This window comes from Callionymus lyra, chromosome 8 (assembly GCF_982586985.1).
Source record: "Callionymus lyra chromosome 8, fCalLyr1.hap1.1, whole genome shotgun sequence".
Classification (NCBI taxonomy): Eukaryota; Metazoa; Chordata; class Actinopteri; order Syngnathiformes; family Callionymidae; genus Callionymus; species Callionymus lyra.
Window position 1 is genome coordinate 10847350 of NC_141825.1, and position 19648 is coordinate 10866997.

General features: G+C 36.6%; 1 protein-coding gene across 1 annotated transcript in view; it reads left to right on the forward strand.

Annotated features, from left to right (window-relative positions):
- The window catches only part of b4galnt4a (beta-1,4-N-acetyl-galactosaminyltransferase 4a), a 185524-nt gene that overhangs the window by 153828 nt on the left and 12048 nt on the right, over positions 1-19648 (forward strand). Inside the window, exons 8-13 of the mRNA XM_087796670.1 lie at positions 153-231; positions 14946-15012; positions 16941-17105; positions 18978-19087; positions 19283-19383; positions 19512-19585. Of these exons, the coding sequence (XP_087652796.1) occupies positions 153-231; positions 14946-15012; positions 16941-17105; positions 18978-19087; positions 19283-19383; positions 19512-19585 (596 nt within the window). The remainder of the gene's footprint in view (positions 1-152; positions 232-14945; positions 15013-16940; positions 17106-18977; positions 19088-19282; positions 19384-19511; positions 19586-19648) is intronic.

The window sequence follows — 19648 nt, forward strand, 5'->3', positions numbered from 1 at the left end:
ATTCCCTCTCTTTCGTTTGTTTAACAGCTCCTCACGACATTGAAAGTATTAATCATCTTTATTGATGGATTCGTCAACGCCTCAGTTTTCAGTGTCAATCATGATTTGTGGACGTCGTGATCCTCAGCTTCTCTTTCTGCATCTTTCCTCAGCCTGATGTCTTCCAGGCAGTACTACTTTGAGATCCTCCACAAGCAGGACGACAAGGGATCGGATCATGTTGAAGTTGGGGTGAGTTTTTTTTTATTTTTTATCTTTGGGGGGTGGGGGTGGGGGGGGACGGACCTTCTGGTCAAGGTTGAATCATAGCTTTGAGGATCTGTGACTAACAAATTGTTTATCAGCTATTTTTTCTGCACGTCCTTGATTCATATTTTAATATTGCTCGCCAGTCCTCTATTTTTGGCACTTTTCATTACCATAAGGAATAAATGGGACGAGGTCAAAAAAGTCGCAAATCTGAAACGTTTTTTCAAGCATTTTCTGCTCACGAAGAAACACCATTCCAGCTTTAAAATGTAGATAAAAGTACGAATTATCAACGTGGGATTTGACTCTATTGTAGCTTTAATAGATTTTTTTTCAAAGTGCAAAGCCCACCCTCGCGATTTCCTGGTGGGGAATTGTCTAGTTTATTTTTCTTATTGTATGCTTGTATTTTGGGAATGTGGAAAAATATCCTAAACCGGGACCTCATCGATATACAACACCATTGTATTGATTCCTTCCAAATCATATTTTACCTTCTATTTCAATATAGTGTGTGTAAAATGAAATATATATTTTTTTTATTTACAATTTACATGCATATATTTATGGCAATTAAACTTCCAGCCGCTAGATGGCAGCAGTCATTCCCCAGCTAAAACAGTGGAGATGACTGGGGACGAGAGGATACAGTTGACTCCAGGAGCATTTTAAGGCTGATATTTGAACACATAATTTCAAAACAAATGAAGGCAGTTACGATTATGTCAAGTATCGTGCGTTTGTAAATTCTGCAACACCAGAGTACTCGGACAATACTACAAATATATCCATGTATCCTACAGTATCATAATATATTATTTCTGCCATATCATGATATGTAACATATCACCACATTCTTGCCAATATACACCACTAGTGTGTATGTTGTGACGATCTTTCTTCCTTTATCATCTAAACATCTGAAAGTAAAAAAGACAGAGTGAAGATTATCAACTAAAGGGCAGTACATTTTCCAAGTTTAAGACCCTGATGTAATTATTTCGAGTGAGTCTTTCAAATATTTCTACAGTGTGATGGAAACTGAAACTGTAAATGTTTTATTTCTCTTCTAAACTTCACCACACTCCTTCTCCTAAACACCAAAAAGCATAGTTGCGAGATCATGTTTGCAGCGACGGCCCGCATGTCGGTGTGTGTATTTAGGTCAGAATAACTGGCTTGTGTTTCGAGTGTGATGATAAAGTGGTGTGTGTCCAGGGTGAGTAACTTACTCAGCCTCTGGTCGTGTCATCATGGTGTTGACCGTCGTGTTTTGCTTCGGAGCAGAAAGCCGTCGTCGACGTTCACAGAGAGGGGAGGACGTGCGTCGTTGTTTTTCTTCTTCTTTTCTGCTGTCTGTACATTTTCAACTTGTCTCCGGGGTCTTTATACACTTACTTGTCCTGTCACGTCAGGTTCTTTGAAAATCATGCTTCTGCCACAGCTCTTAACCCAGGCCACTTTTTCTGCTATTTTTACTTTTTTTTTTTTCTCTATTCTCTGGCCTCGACCAAAAGTCGATGCTTTGTAAGCCTCGAGGACAACTTTTCTTCACAAGCTGACAAGGAGATGTAAGGAGCGCTTTTGTTGAGCCCGGACAGCAGTTGAGAACCCCCCCCCCCCCAAAAAAAGAAAAAACAACACACTGGCACATCGGATGAGAGAAAGACGGTCCGGGGTATGATGGGAATAACAAGAACCGACTCCACAGAAATAAACAGTTGCTGGTACTGACACTCAAAAGAGGAATTTGTGTCGGTGAAAACATGAATTTTCTACAGTGAGTAAGCAATTGTTGACGAAAAAACAAGCGGGAAAACAAAGGCGTTGAACGTTATTTGAAGAGATCCTCAGAGAGACGAGTGCACTTGAGCTGATGAGACGCGAGATCGCAGTGTGAAGCTTCATTGTTCGTCTCCGCCTGGATGGATTCAATTCTTCTATTGTTCAGTTTAAAACCCAAATTCATCTTTTATTGCGATTCAACACAATCAACAATGACTCAGCTTGAACGCACTCATCTGCATTAAGAGACAATTTTATATACTGTTTAACTGTTACTTTAAAAATCTTGTTGGCATGTTTTGTTATTATTTTCCTAAATTTTATCGTTAGTTGATTTACTTTTTTTTTCACACATATGAGTTTTGTTTTTGTTTTTAAAACTCTAAACAAAAGAAAACGATAGAAAATATTTTATATATACTACCGTTCAAAAGTTTGGGGTCACCCAGAAAATTTTGTGTTTTCCATGAAAAGTCACACTTATTTACCACCATGAGTTGTAAAATGAATAGAAAATATAGTCAAGACATTGACAAGGTTAGAAATAATGATTTTTATTTGAAATAATATTTTTTTCCCTTCAAACTTTGCTTTCGTCAAAGAATCCTCCATTTGCAGCAATTACAGCATTGCAGACCTTGGGCATTCTAGCTGTTAATTTGTTGAGGTAATCAGGAGAAATTTCACCCCATGCTTCTAGAAGCCCCTCCCACAAGTTGGATTGGCTGGATGGGCACTTCTTGCGTACCATACGGTCAAGCTGCTCCCACAACAGCTCAATGGGGTTTAGATCTGGTGACTGCGCTGGCCACTCCATTACAGATAGAATACCAGCTGCCTGCTTCTTCTCTAAATAGTTCTTGCACAACTTGGAGGTGTGCTTTGGGTCATTGTCCTGTTGTAGGATGAAATTGGCTCCAATCAAGCGCTGTCCACAGGGTATGGCATGGCGTTGCAAAATGGAGTGATAGCCTTCCTTATTTAGAATCCCTTTAACCCTGAACAAATCTCCCACCTTACCAGCACCAAAGCAACCCCAGACCATCACGTTACCCCCACCATGCTTGACAGATGGCGTCAGGCACTCTTCCAGCATCTTTTCAGTTGTTCTGCGTCTCGCAAATGTTCTTCTATGTGATCCAAACACCTCAAACTTCGATTCGTCCGTCCATAACACTTTTTTCCAATCTTCCTCTGTCCAATGTCTGTGTTCTTTTGCCCATATTAATCTTTTTATTTTATTGGCCAGTCTCAGATATGGCTTTTTCTTTGCCACTCTGCCCTGAAGGCCAGCATCCCGGAGTCGCCTCTTCACTGTAGATGTTGACACTGGCATTTTGCGGGTACTATTTAATGAAGGTGCCAGTTGAGGACCTGTGAGGCGTCTATTTCTCAAACTAGAGACTCTAATGTACTTATCTTCTTGCTGAGTTGTGCAGCGGGGCCTCCCACTTCTCTTTCTACTCTGGTTAGAGCCTGTTTGTGCTGTTCTCTGAAGGGAGTAGTACACAACGGGTAGGAAATCTTCAGTTTCTTGGCAATTTCTCGCATGGAATAGCCTTTAGTTCTAAGAACAAGAATAGACTGTCGAGTTTCACATGAAAGTTCTCTTTTTCTGGCCATTTTGAGCGTTTAATCGTCCCCACAAATGTGATGCTCCAGATACTCAACTAGCTCAAAGGAAGGTCAGTTTTATAGCTTCTCTAAGCAGCTAAACTGTTGTCAGCTGTGCTAACATAATTGCACAAGGGTTTTCTAATCATCCATTAGCCTTCTGACCCAATGAGCAAACACATTGTACCATTAAAACACTGGAGTGATAGTTGCTGGAAATGGGCCTCTATACACCTATGTAGATATTGCACCAAAAAACAGACATTTGCAGCTAGAATAGTCATTTACCACATTAGCAATGTATAGATTAGTTTAAACTTAGATTAGTTTAAAGCACTGTTTACTGCACAAAACAGTGCTTTTCTTTCAAAAATAAGGAAATTTCTAAGTGACCCCAAACTTTTGAACGGTAAGTCTGCTTGTGCTGAGCTGAGCTGCATTGATTCCTTTGTCCTTCGGTTTACTTTTGTATTTGCATCCTCGTATTTCTTTAGACCAGGGGTGGGCAACTATAATTCTTCAAGGGGCCACATTAAATTCTGTGAATGTTGTTAGGGGCCTTCAAGCAAAAAGAAAGACGAGAAAATCCCTCAAAAAAGGACATTCGTCATTAGGCCGTGACATTTATTAAGATAAATAAGCTGCAATTTTATTCTTGTATGGATGAGGTTTTTTTTTTTTTTTTAATTTCTTCAACTAACTTAAAAAAAATGTTTTGAGGGATTAATATATACTCGAAAAATTACACACAAGAAAGGAGGGGAAAAGTAAATACATTTGAAAATGTTTAATGAATAATAAATACAAAATACATTTGTTAATGCATTCGAACCATTTAAACATGATCATACTTTGACATTAAGGGGGCCGCATAAATACAGTCAAAGGGCCACATATACAGTCACTTTGCCCAAGTCTGCTTTAGATGGTCAAAAGATGGAACCAAAACAATTTTTTTAAAGAAAGCCAAAATTATCCGGCCCCCGAGCCTAGGTATGACATGAAGACACTTTCCCCAACGCAACAAAAACACTCGACAAACTAGCACACGCACAGGAAAAACCCACACAGCCACCAGGGACGAACACACACAGACACTAGTTCACATCAAACCCAGAGTTCGCCTGAGGCTTGGATTCAAGCCTACGACCTTCTTGTGTCATCGCTGCCTCCTACCTCGCGACACGTCAGTCACACTCTCACGAAATACCATTTAAGTGTCAATCTTTCACTTACACGTCTACAAAAATGTCCCCTTTCCCAACAGGGAGTTCAGTTCGCATTTGCATTCAAAGTTTCCGTCGACCTGATGAATGGGAGTTCGATATTCCGCTCGATTTTGGTTTAAACCAGCCCTGCGGGAAATGCTGGGATTTACTCGGCTGATAAATAATGTAATTTAAATTCACTTTCTAATTGCTTTTTGCTATTTGGAGGTTTTGTTGATCGCACTTAATGACTTTTCTCCTTAAGTTCATGAACAGCCGGTGTGGATATTAAGCTATTTAGCTAACGTTTAGCAAGTCGCTATAAACTGAGGGCAGTTTTATGGTTTTTCTCTCGTCGCCTTCGACTGATTCTTTTGACGTCCGAGTCGTCAAATTGCGTCGGCGCGCCAGTCAAGAGAGGGTTGTAAGTCATCAGGTAGCAAATCAGGAGCTTGTCTTTGTGGACTCGCCTTAGATGTTTAACTGCCCAACGCGGTTTCACACCTCGAGATTTACCGTGGTCGACACAGACCCGCTTGAGCCCGGGGCTCTCGTAAATCCACCAGAACCGTCTCCGTTCATTTGTTAAAGAGCGGGTAATCAAAGTCTTGACTCCTCGCCGTGGTGCTGAAAGAATCGAGAGTTAATACCGGCGCCAGACTCGCTCTAGATCCGGTTGTTTTGATTTAGTTTCGACATAAAAAGTAGAGAAGACTCTCGAATGTCCGTTGATTGTCTCTAAAAAGGGGAAACAAATGCTTGTCTGCTGGAGTCGAGGGATCGTCGAGGTGTTTCCTTTTTGACTCCCAAACCTGCTCAATGACTGCCTTTGAAGTCAAAAAGAGTCTTTCTTCCTGACTTGGAGTAGAAAAGCAGGATCATACAAACAGGTTTTTACTTTCAACTTATTTACGGAAGCCAAGAGTATTATTGTTTTAAGTTATTTATTAACACAAAAAACCTTCAGTCTCCCCTAAAGGCCTCAATCAGAGAACAAGTTCCATGACGTAAAAGCCGACAATAATATGTTAATATACATATAAAATGTGTTTTTTTTTCTACCAAACATGCTAAGAACATGAATTCATTTAAAATGTGTTACTTCCTGAACAATTACAGGGAGATTACAGGAAGTGAATACGAAAGCTACTTTGCTCTGAATTTGCTGGGTTTTTTTTTTAATTTTTAAAATTATTATGACAGTTATCAATCATTTAATTCATCAATATCAGTGATTCCGTAATTTAAATTCAGTTTATTTATCGTTATAAAAAGATTAATTGTTTTGTATTTATTGTTGTTTTTTTTAATGAATGACCATTTGATCCCCCAGTGATAGTCCTTTGAATTTATTCAATATTATATGGAAATATTATTTTGTATACACATAAATGTATAAGCAAAAGCCATATAATTATTGTTATGTTTGTATAATAAAGAGGCTGAAACTTTTTTAAAGCCCTTGTTTTGTTGATGCACCAAAATGTTTTTTTTATTTTAAAAAGGTAGGTTATTTAATACAAATGTTGTTTTTTGTAAAAATGTGAAAACATCATGAAAAGAATATATACTGTCCATATTTTTTTTGGAGGAAAAATAAAAAAAGGTTAAAATAAATAATCTTTAACCTATTTAACCTATTAAACAACAAAAAACACATATGTATTACATTAAAAACCATCAATTACATTTCAAGTGTCAAATTTAAAAACAAAAGTATCTCAAGATACTTTAGTGTTTCTAATAAAACTTTATAAGAAAAGAGAAAAGCAATCATTCACCAAAACATTATTTTGCTTTTACACTAACATGCTTTTATTTTGAAGAATTCACAACATGTTAGACTATATTGTGAGTAGTTTAAAACTAATATTTTAACAGGCAGAAACCTTGAGCAGAACCAGTCTCGGCGTGAATAGTTTTCTGCGGCCCCTGGCTGAGACGAGGAGGGAGAGGTGAGCCACGGAGAGAAGTATAGCGTACTATTATTGTCTCGACAAGTTAAAATATTTACCTTATATACTCCTTCGTACTCCTCCAATGTAACTCAGACTTAATTCTTTCTGTAAGTTCTGCTCGACTGGAGCTTCACAAGCAAGACTCTGTTCGGGAAGTCGTCCAAAAGCCAGTGTGACGCGGCGTCACAGCGGAAAGATGAGTCGGATACGAGGCGTCCTGCAGCTCCGTCTTCCTTGTGTGTGACAATAAAATCTGTCCGTGGGCGTCTTGTTAGTCGTCGACCGCTCGTCTTCACGTTCGGCACTTTCAAAAAACAGTGTTTTTCAAGGTATTTTCAAATCGACGCAGTATTTATGAACTTATTATTCTGCGTGAAGACATTAAAGTATTCTGGTCAAGACCTCTCTGCGTTGCATCATCACTTCAACCCTGAGTTTTTAAAAACCAAAGACTTCTGATGTATTCAGGTCAGAGCCCAACGTTTTTATTTTTTCTTTCCTTTGGTTTTTTTGAAGCACATTTCAGGTCCTTTTAATGAAAACTTCAACTCTATCCTCTGTGATTCATAAGATAATGAACTCATTTGTTCCAACTCTGATGTATAATTCCGACAGGAAATCAAACTCTCTGTCACTTAATCCGCCTCCTCTTTTCTTTCCGAATTATATCCTATTGTCCCTCTGGCAATACATAATATGACATGAAAATGGAAGCCTTGTGTTCATGTCACTGTGACAGGAGTTGCTTCTTTGCTTCAGCTTTGTTCTTTTACAAGCAAATCATTTGCCTTCATCTTCAACTTCTGTCACATTTTTTCGTATCCTTGGCAGTCCTCGATTGTTCGCCGTCAAGTGCCATTAAAAATGGATCTTCTTTTTTCCTCACCTTGTCATGTTCGGAGCGTTAACCCAATATTCACTCGTGAAGAATCGCCGACTCAGCGGAAGATAACGCCAAGGCATCCGATAGCACAACAAAGTTGGCGGAGAGGATTTAATCAGCCTAATGTGAACGTTTTAATGGAAACTACAACCATTATGGACGGCAAACTCGGCAATGAATCATCCCATAATTTCCGCTCATAACAAGTCGTTTTAATTATCCTTGAGAGAGATATTTTATATAAAAGCCTTTTCTCATTTTTCACTGTTAATGAAGGGAAACAACTGATCTGGAACTTGGCGAGAATTCAAACATGCGCTGGGAGTTTATGGAGATTAACTACTTCTTGGTTTTCGTTGGTCGTCCTTTCATCCGTCTGACTGTAATTTTGCCCTTTTTAATATAAAATCCATGTTCAATTTGCATTTTTACTATTTAATTTTACTATTTAAATGTATTGAACATTCATCTACATTGTTTTTTGAGCCAACTATCCGATGGGCCACATTAAATGACTTGGCGGCCTCAATTTGGCCCCCGGGACCATGAGTTTGACACATTTGCTTTATACAATAACCCATAAATTAATAATTATTTGATTAATTCTACTTAAATTCCAAAATGTCTTCAAGAAACTCACGTTGTTGAACATTTCTTGTATTTATTATTATTTTACACGTTACCGATTTTTAGAGACGTTGATTTTTGGCCATTTTTTAAAAACTTTTCGTAATGAAAAAGGTCGATTATTCCAGATATTTCGAGACTTCATAAAATCGCATCAACATTTATTTGTGTGCATATGGTCCGCCAGATATTGAACTTTATTTTTTGGGACATTATTCCCCATTTTTAGAGTTGTTGATTTTTGGCCACTTTTTTATAATGAAAAAAAGTTGATTTTCCTGTTATTTCGAGACTTCATAAAATCACTTTTTCAACATTTCGGCAACATTTATTTGTGTGCACAAGGTCCGCTAGACTTTATTTTTGGGACATTTTTCCCCATTTTACGAGACGTTGATTATTGCCCTTTTTTTTTTTTTTTCGTCATTAAAATGAGTTGAGTTCTCCCGTTTTTTTGAGACTTCAGATAATCACATTTTTAACATTTGGGCGACATTTATTTGTGTTCATTTGGTTTGTTTTTTTGACATCATTTCCCTTTTTTTTCTTATAATGAAATGTGTTTGTTATCCTGCAGCATAATCAAAATAATTCACAACTTAAGTCTTTATCTTAAGGTGGAACCAAATATATACTAATATCACTATATTTCTTTTTTAATCCTGCCATCTCCTTCAAAGACTATATCAAAAGAAAAGAGAGATTTTATGAGGATTTTTTTCAACCTCAAACTATCTTGTGATGTACACGATTAAGATGTTGGATTGTGGGACAAAATTTGTGATGCAATTAGAGAAACGACAGATGTGACCAAACGGCTAAGATCGGAAAAACTGAGAGAAATATCGGACAAAGTTTGAGAGTTTTATTGGTCATTTCTTCATTTATTTTAATGTCAACCCATTAAAAACAGTGCTCTAGATTAGCAAAGTAAAGATTAACTGATCCCTCAAACCTTCCTGCTTGTGTACACTTTCAAAACCGTGTGAAATAAAGAGTTCGTGTACATGTTCATCCATCTTGGGTTGTCTCGATCTTTAATAGAAAAATATCATTTGCATTTCTATGCAGTTTGTGTTTTGAGAGAGACTCACTTTCCAGCTTCCAGCGATTGGCTCTGAATTCATAACACGTTTTTTTGCCCTTCCTCCAGCCACAACATCTTTAAAATCTGAGGCAGCCACGCATCGTCAAGACACTTGAACAAATTCCGACCTTCCATCAGAGGAATTGTTTACTCCGCTGCAGAAGAAGAAAGAGAATATAAGCTGAAATGGGGACGAGCAAATGTTCGCGAGTACGACTGAGGACACTCGGGGAAACCGTGCTCCTTGAATAACCTCCAACGCTTTTATAGTTTCAGATGGAGCTGCGTCGTGTTCTGGTCGTTATTAGATGCTTTTATCACTTTGAGTTCTTCTCTCTATGAAAAACAACCAGAAAATGACGTCACATTCTTATGCATCTCCCGAGTCTGATCCAGAAGGCTGTAGATATTTCCATGTATAAGCTTTATATATATATATATATATATATATATATATATATATATATATATATATCCTGGGAAATTACTTCATACATTTAATTTATCTAACATATTAATCGCTTATTTTTACTCTTTATTCTGACACACGTTTTGTTTTCTCACAGCAGACAAGACTCATTAAAATGTTTCCGGTGATACGATACAGGCGCAATGATACGATGTATTGCAATACTGTAGGAACAAGTATATATGTGTAGTATTGTCGAGTACTTGGCTTGAATTTACAAGACCACATGATTCTTGACGAAGTCGTAACTGCTTTCATTTGTTTTGAAACCAAAATATGTCCAAACATCAGCTTTAAAAGCTGCTGGAGTCAAATGTCTCCTCTAATACTCAGTCATCACCGGGGTCTTGCAGGATTGGAATGTTCCGAGGACGTTAACGACTGCTGCCATCTTGCGACTCAAAAAGGAATACTGTGTGAACATGATGCGAACATCTTCATTGAAAATACATTAAAAATATAGATTTAATTTTATAAACACTTTAATTTGTTTCAAAACAAAAAAAAACGTAATAAAGTTGCCCTCAACTTGATATTTTACTTGTATTTAATTGATAATTTGCATAATTTAGATTCTAAACCAATTTTTTTTTTTAAAGCTAGCTATGTTATTACTTGCATGAAATGTAGCTTAACCAGCAAGTGAACTATTCAACATATAATAATTGTGTGAATGCTGGGAAGCATCCTGTTTTCTACTGACCTAAACTTTTTTTTCCACTTCTCCTCCCACAAATTTTATCAGATTTGAACCGTTCAAACTTTTATCAATTCAGCTCATTTCCGAAATGCGACTATGTTCTAGCTTTCTTCTATCTCGTCCTCTCATTTTTTATTTCTCTTTTTCTACACGATTCATTTCAATGGGGAAAATCTTCAACTCATGTTTAAACCTCTTTGACTTTGACCTACTACTTACACTTTTACTACTAATTCCACTACTACTTCTACAACTAATACTACTACTAATTCGACTACTTCTTTTACTTTTCTACTACTTCTGATTGTACTACTAATTCCATTTATTCTACTTTAACTAATAATTCCGCTAATACTTCCACTACTACTTCTACTACAAATACTACTACTAATTCTACTTTTACTACTAATTCTACCACTTCTTTTACTTTTCTACTACTTCTAATTTTACTACTAATTCCATATCTTCTACTTTCACTAATAGTTCCGCTAATACTTCCACAACTACTTCTGGGAGCCTGCCTGCTTGTGACCTGGGCTCCTACAAGAGTTTGAAGGCTGCTATTCCTAAAAAGTTACCAAAAAAAATATGCATAACATTCCGTGGTAATATGTGAAACTGTGGGTCAGGCGTGTATCATAATTGTTGGATGATTTTGAGAATTCAGTTTGGGAAAAACAACAACTTTTGAAGAGACATGTTTGGTCTTAATTCTATGAGGGACTTTCTTAACATTGAAAAATTGGAATGTTCGTAGAAAAAAATGGCTGAAGAGGAGTTTAAATTCTTATTTTTGATGACCCTCGTGCAAAATTAGCAGAAAATACATTTTTATATCCAAATATACAACATACTCGATTTCATAGAACGACCCTGACTAACCTTTAGAGTTGTGTTTCTACAGAGCAGTCTTAGTACTTCACAGTGGTTTCAAACAGGCAACTCAAAGAATACAAATGTTACACAAGTCCCTTAATGTACTGCAACAGTTCTGTTGTTTCAATCTGCATACTCTGACAATTATAGAACACGTATTTATTCCTGTTTGTTCGTGGTTTACATATTCTTGTCTGCGCCTCTCTCTGATTGAATTCGACGCCTCGACTTTAAATAGATTCCCCCCTCGGCTCGTACAGGCCGACCGCTTGTAAGACAGAGTTGGGCCTCCAGGGACCGTGAGTTTTTATTTATCATCCCTCAGGTAAATGACTCGACATCTTTTTCCGATCCCCACTAACGCGCCGGGAGGGTTTGATTTTCTCTCCATTGAAATATTCAGGCGAGAAAAATCCGCTTTAATCATCGTTAAACACAAGAGTTTGGTTTTTTTTCCCCATTTCTGAAACGTCACAAATCCATTCCGGGGACGAGCGGCATTGATCAAAAAAAAAGGATGAGGCACAACAATTACTCCTTTCATCAATAAACGTTCAAATGAAGGGAGGAATGAATGGAATAAATTGGTTCGGCAGCAGCGGGAAACGACGGCCGTCGTGATGGAAGCAATATCGAGTCTCTTCGTGTCACCAGGTGGTCGAGACATGATGAAATGTGATAAAAAAGAAACTGCTGGTTTCCTAATGACATTTTACTTTTCTATAACCCGCCCTCGGATATTGATCCATCCCGCCCTCCTCCGTTAAACCCATGGGGTCCGACACTCGCTTCCGCCCACGCAACACACTCTCACATCGAAGTGTTGGAGAATGTACTTGTGTGTTCTTTTAATTGAATAATGAACTGGCTATAAATAGAAAAAAAAGAAGTCGAAAAAAAGATGATCAGAGTTGAAACAGAACGACGCTCTTCCTAAAACTGGAAGTGTTTGGTGATAGAAGACATGACGTTCCGTAACCTTGACGGGCTCCACCGAGGTTGTTGTCATGTATTCCTTTTCGCTAGGTCACGCCGCATTAGCATCCCTGATTAGCATTTGAACGTTTCCCCCCGTTTTTGGGCTTAAATAAATATTAAATCTCATGGGTGACTGTTTTTCGCCCTTTTCTCACATTCCGGCTGTGACAACAGGCCGACACGTCCTTGACGAGAATCAGCGTGAAATCGTGGCACAAGCCGTGAAGTGTTGTGAGGACCTGCTGTGACGCTCCTGCTCCTGCTGCTCAATGTGACTTGTCGCTCTTGTGTATTTCTTTCTTCGCACAGATTAGCTGATAAGAACTATAGAGGGTTGTATTGGAAAGAATCTGGTGATTGGATACGTACCGCGATACAGCGGCACCAATACGATATATTGATATATTGATACTGTAGTAACAAGGATATATTCGTAGTGTTGTCGAGTACTTGACTCTGGTGTTGCCGAATTTATAGACCGCATGATTCTTGTCGAAGTCGTCATTTCTTTCACTTGTTTTGAAACCAAAATATGTCCAAACACTAGAATTAAAAGCCAATGGAATCAACTGTATCCTCTCGTCCTCAGTCCCTGCAGGATTTCAATGTCCCGGGGACATAGTGACCGCTGCCATTTTGAAGGAAGTTTAATTGCAACCCAGAAACTAATATGTTGTGAATATTTGCATATTATTCGGAAATAAAATAAAAAATAATAATAATTAAAAATTGAACTTTAAACTACAAAAAGTACTAGCAGTGTGAATATTTGAATTTAAATTGTTTATTTAAAATTAAAAATATGTATTTATATACACTTTATTAAACAATAAAATAACTATTGTAAAGAATGAAATAAGGTTTTTGCATGTTTATTAAAAAATATATATATTTTCTATGTACACTTTATTGAACTATGAACCAAAAAACTACTATTTTATCACTTGTTATATGATTTGAAACCCAGAAATGAACATGGCGCGAATATTTGCACGTTAATTGTATATTAAAAAAAAATACAATATTTTATTTTATATACACTTTATTGAACTATAAAGCATTAAGGAACTATCTGTCTTAAAATTAAATATGATTTGCCACCAAAAAATGAAAAAAGGTGTGAAAACTTGCAAGTTAATTGAAGGTTAAAAAAATTGAAATATCTTATTTTATATACATTTTACTAAACTGTAAACCATAAAATAACTATGGTAAAACAAAATCAGTTTGAAATCCAAAAACGAAAGAAAAAAAAAATCGATACAGTTCTCTCGAATACTGATACAGTATCGTGAAAGTAATACTGCCATAAATATCTCCATATCAATATTCTCTAACACCCCTAGTATGGTATTGACTTTGTTGTGCATATTGAAGTAGATGTTTGTCACGGTCCAGTGGGGAGTGTTTGTATTCCAGCCCGCAAGTGTCGAGAAAATGACCTGTCTCCTGTAATTATATCCCAGGTAACCAGAACTGACATGGTAATTGTGAAATCTATTTAAAAATGATCGTGGCTTGTCCCTCGCCCTCCGTGTTTTTGTTTTCAGGCCATTACTCATGGAGCTTACCTGCCACCGAGGCTCTATGTTCGTGAGGTTTTTATCCTCTATTTTGGGATTTTAAGCTACCGTTTCCCACTTCCTGCATTTGGTTTTTGTTCAGACAACATGTCTCCTGTGATCTGGCTCGGATCGAAAGGTTGTTCACTCGATGCTTCGGTCAAGGAGGCTGTTTTCAGAAATTGTGTTCGAGAGGAGAAACTTCAATTATTTTCTGGTGTACTAGTAGTTTTTGTTATAACAATAAAAGCCATAGTTGTAATAGTAGCAATACTATTATCATTCATAGAAATACATATGTATTCCAAAGAAATTAATAAATGATTATAAAAGTTGAGAAAACTATTATGAAATTATTCACATTTTAAATACCCTCCATCGAGGGTATTGTGTTTTTTGAATTTGCTAATGTAAAAAGTAACAAACGATTCAATTTTGGTCATCTTCGGAATCAACATCCTCATACTTTCTACTGTTTCTACTGGGTTGTGCGAGGGAATTCCAGAACAACATGGTGTCCAAATCAAATCATTTGAATTTAACTATTAATATATGTGTATTAATGTGTTAATTAACGTTTTTTTGCCACTTATTTTTCCAATGTAGTATTTTTTTTTACATTGAAATTTATTTAATATTGAATTTCTTTTACATTGAAAATGTAATTTTTTTACATAGAATAGTTTAAACCTAATGTATTGTGAATTTATTTTCTTTTTATTTAATTTAAAACTTAATTGATTTACTGTTTTTGTTTTTTCAGTAGATAAATAAAAGTAACATTTGTTTTGTTTTTTTTTAATTCCAATTCTGATCGGAAAATATTTACTTCCATGTAACAGTGGATATAAAAATATGTCTAGAACAATATGTATTTCAAAATTGTTAATTTGGAAGTAAGCTGCTTGCCAGAGGTCTGCGCTCTCTGACTCTCTTCGTGTTCACACAGTGGCGTCCGTTCCTTCCTGGCCTGAAGTATGAAGTGATCGATTCTGCCTACATCTCCCTCTACACTGGTAAAACCTTTTTTTTTTTGCTTCTCTGAACATTTGTTGAAATGCATGACTTTAAAATACTTCATGATTTATTAAAACAATTATAAAGACATTGTGTATGATCCACGCCTGGGGCTTGAATGCTCAGAATGCTCAACATTCTATTTTCATATTTAAATATCAGCAAAAAAAACAGTAAAGCTCCAAAAGAAGAGGAAAAACTAAAACAATGTTCACGCGTTAAAAGATAATTTCCTTGTTTTATCTAAGGTGAAAACCTTGACCCAGACACAACACAAGGGATACCACAAACTAATTTGTTTTAGGGCCTTCAGGTCACCTTGACCGGGAGATAATACAGGGGTTAAGAAGTATTTTGGAAATAATTTAAAAAAGAAAAAAAAGAAATGGCAACACAGTAGTTGAAACACACATTTGAATAACCTTATATTTATATAATAAGAAGTGAATGTATTGTATTAATTGTTCATGTAAGGTCAAAGGTTAACACATTGCTTTAGATAGTCATGTGATTCTACTGCCTTGCAGAAAGAAAGTTGCAGGTTCAAATACAGCCTGAGGCAACTCTACATTTCCAGTGTTTTCTGCATTGTGTGCATGTTTTTCCTTTAATGGATAACCTCCAAGAACTCCGGTTTCCTCCTACATTCACCTCACCTCAACTCTGTCCGCCTCTTACCCTATGTAGCTACCAGAATTTGTTCATTTATTTGAAGCACTGGTGAGAAATCACAAAAACACAGTGGACAAACAAACGATACATCGATAAAACATTTGAAGGAAAATATATTTCTTGCAAGAAATTTAAAACTATGAAATGTAGTTTTTTTAACCAGATGGTTTCCTCATTTCATCAGGGGGCACATTCTATACTGTGGCTGTTGTAAGGGCCCATCAAGCAAAACTAAAGCAGTATAAAACAAGCTAAATGTACTCGCATTATAATTTTAAATAACTATATTGTTGTTGTTTTTTTTAAAGCTGTTTCCATATATTCTTCAACTATGAAACAAAAACAACTAGAAAATATGCATTTCCAGAAGAAAGGTAGAAGTAAAGAAGTGGTAGAAAAGTAAAAGTAGTAGTAGAATTAGTAGTAAAAGTAGAAGTAGTTATGGAAGTAGTAGTAAAAGTAGAAGTATTAGTAGTAGAATTGGTAGTGGAAGTAGTAGTGGAATTAGTAGTAAAATATAAGTAGTATTAGAAGGGCAAGGAGTAGTGGAATTAATAGTAAAATTATAAGTAGTAGTAGTATTAGTAGTGGAATTAGTAGTGGAATTAGTAGTAAAAGTACAAGTATTATTAGAAGGGAAAGGAGTAGTGGAATTAATAGTAAAATTATAAGTAGTAGTAGTATTAGTAGTGGAATTAGTAGTAAAAGTATAAGTAGTAGGTCAAAGTGGAAGGAGTTGAAACATGAGTTGAAGATTTTCCCAATTGAAATGAATGGGGGGGAAAAGAGTAGAAAATAGGAATAAAAGAAAGAGTGGAAGAGATAAAAGAAAAGTAGAACATAGCCCACATTTCTGAAACGAGCTGAATTGATAAAAGCTCAAACATTTGTGGGAGGAGAAGCGGTCCAAAATTTAGGTCAGAAGGAAAAACAGGATCTCAATCCAGTGAATGCTTACCTAAGAATTCACACAATAAAGTCATATTTAGAGACAAGCAATCAATAATAGTAATAAATCCAAAGTAAATTGTCTAGACCCTTCATGATCTTTGAACTCATAAGGGCCACATAAATACAACCAAAGGGCCGCAATCTCAAGCCACTCTGTCTGGTGTCGATGCGTCTCATGATAACATGTTTCTAAAATCTCATTAACTCTACATCAGGATTCTCGTGATCAAATCAAGCTCATTGTGGATCCGCTTCTCTTTTCTCGTCGTAAGTTTCCTTCCTTCCTCTCATCCATGTTCACCAGACGAGTCGGCGTTGAAGATGAACAGCGTGGACCACGTCCCGCAGACCCTGGCCAGTCACGCCCGCCTCCCGGAGGATCTGCAGCGCAGGGAGCAGGAAAGAGGCGGAATGATGCAGCACGGCGCCGATATGCTGAAACCAGATCCCAGGGACAACTTCTACAGCAGTAAATTGATTTGGCTTTTTACGACTGCTCCCCTTTGAAATCCTTCATCATGACGTTTAATTCTTTTCAGATTGCATCTTTCATTTAGAGGAAATTAAATACTGATCTGTGGCCATAAATCACAACAAGAAGTCAATACTCTGACCTGGTTCAAGACTCATTAGCAGATATAATCCTTGCTTTGGTTCCTAAATATAATACTCATATAAGATTTTTTTGATTTTCTTTTCTGAGACATGCTAATGTATATCAGGTGTGATCATTTTACAAGACAAATAAGTTTGATTTTTATCTGATTTTTATCAGAATTCTTTTTAAATGTTTATCAAAACATGATTCAATCCTGTTTGCACGAAAGCCAGATCAAAGTAATGATAAAGAATGAACGAAAACACACAAACTTTGATAAATCTCCTAGTATGTGTTAAGTTTTAAATACTTTTAATTAGTGATGGTGTGATGAAGTTTCATGAAGCAGTGTCATTATTTTCAGAGTCCACTAGATGGCAGTCTCTGCACTATTTTCCTTTGTTTTGAACAACTGTACTAATGAAACATCAGATAATTTTTAAACTGATAACGCCACCTACTGACATCATGACACTGCTTCATGAAGCTTCATCAGAACATCACTACTTTTAATTCTAACATATATCACCAAACCAATACACAGTACGTTTGTGGTATCACACGAAATAATGCAATATGTATGAACTGAAGAATTGTTTTTAGCATCAAACTTTAGGAAAATGTCACTGTCATGTCAGATAATAGTGGTGATGGTCTGATGAAGCTTCATGAAGCAGTGTCATTATGTTCAGAGTCCACAAGATGGTGGCCTCTGCACTATTTTCCTTTGTTTTGAACAACTTTTCTAATGAAACATCACATAATTTTCACACTGTTTCATGAAGCTTCATAAACCCATCACTAGATTATAGTACATCTTTAAATGTGAGTCTTGATGCTTCTTCCCAAAAGGACATTTTTGGTCACTTAAGTAAATGCTTTGTCAAGTTATCTTCAAAATATATATATATTAATGGAAATCCGGCCACTGTCTGTGTTTTCGGAAGGTTGTTTTCTAACAAGATAGAAAGAAAAATGGAAGATTGATGTTTTGCTTCTAGAAAACAGACATTTAATTTAAACTTTTAGTAAACTTATTTCATAAATACAACAAGTTGTGCCTACAAATGTAGCAAACCTAAAACAGCGCTTCCTCAATTAGAATTTTATTTACACATAGAAGTCAAGTAGTGTAAGAAACATCTGTCTGAGAAGCAGAATATATATTGAAAAACTTGAAACATTTTAATCGCTTAAGTGTACAAAAAGGAACGCTAATGTTTTTAACTTATTCCATCCAAAGCTTTTAAATATACCATAAGCAGGTTGCATCAACACAACATTTAGTAAGTAGTATCTTCAATATGGAAGTTAGCATTTCCTCTTATTTTGACAATGTCGTGGTAATTTCACTTCCAAAACACTTGTCAAAATCAAATTTTGTTTTCCTTGCAGTTGTAATATTAAAACTTTTTTACATTCTCTTCTTGAAAAATGCTGGTGAGAAACAAAGAAAATATTTTATTAACGAGGTTGAGGGCCATGTTAAAGTTTGATGATGAGCCACAAATGGCCCCCGGACCTGACTTAAATGATCTTATGGTGAAAGATTTGGGCTATAAAAGTTAGTTTTGTGCTTAATTTATAAAAGCGTTATGTGCATTCTCTTGAGTTAAAAGTGATTTAAAGTTTATTATTTTTTAAAAATACCTTTTAAATACATGTTGCCGGAAATGCATTTTTCGATTAAAAAAAAAAAAAAGGGTTATTTTTGTATATTGTTAATAATATCTCCATCCTCAGTTCCTTTGATCAACCCCTCGCGGTTGGAAAACGTCCTCCCGGCCTGTCTCTACTCTCCCACCTACGTGGTCAAAGACTTCCCCATAGCCAGATACCAAGGACTTCAGTTTGTAAGTAACTTTTGAGCCTTGTTATAACGAAACTTTAGCAGTAAGTCACTTCAGCCGTTTTTCTTGCCCGCTACTCCCCCCTGTTGGAGGATTTCAGCGCTGCAGCTCTCTCGGGATTTCAATACATATGTGGTTTAACATAAAAATAGTGGAGGAGAGGAAAGTGATTTATTGACTTTGCTCCTTCGTTTCCAGGTGTACCTGTCCTTCGTGTACCCCAACGACTTCACACGACTCACCCATATGGAGCGAGAGAACAAGTGTTTCTACAGGGAGTCGCCCATCTACTTAGAAAAGTACGTCCGACGCTAAAGGAGCATTCGTCTTTGTCGCTCCTACGAAAGAGGACACACTGATTATGCAAAATAATTGTGATGGCAGCGATCCGTGAACGAGTGTGTGTGTGTGTGTGTACTTGTGCCAGGTTTGGTTTCTACAAATACATGAAGATGGATGAGGAGGACGATGATAGATCGTTTTTCTTCCCCAACCCAGACGGTGAGTTAAACTCCGACAAACACACTCCGTGAACGAGCTGTGAAGACACGTTTCTTGTCTCGT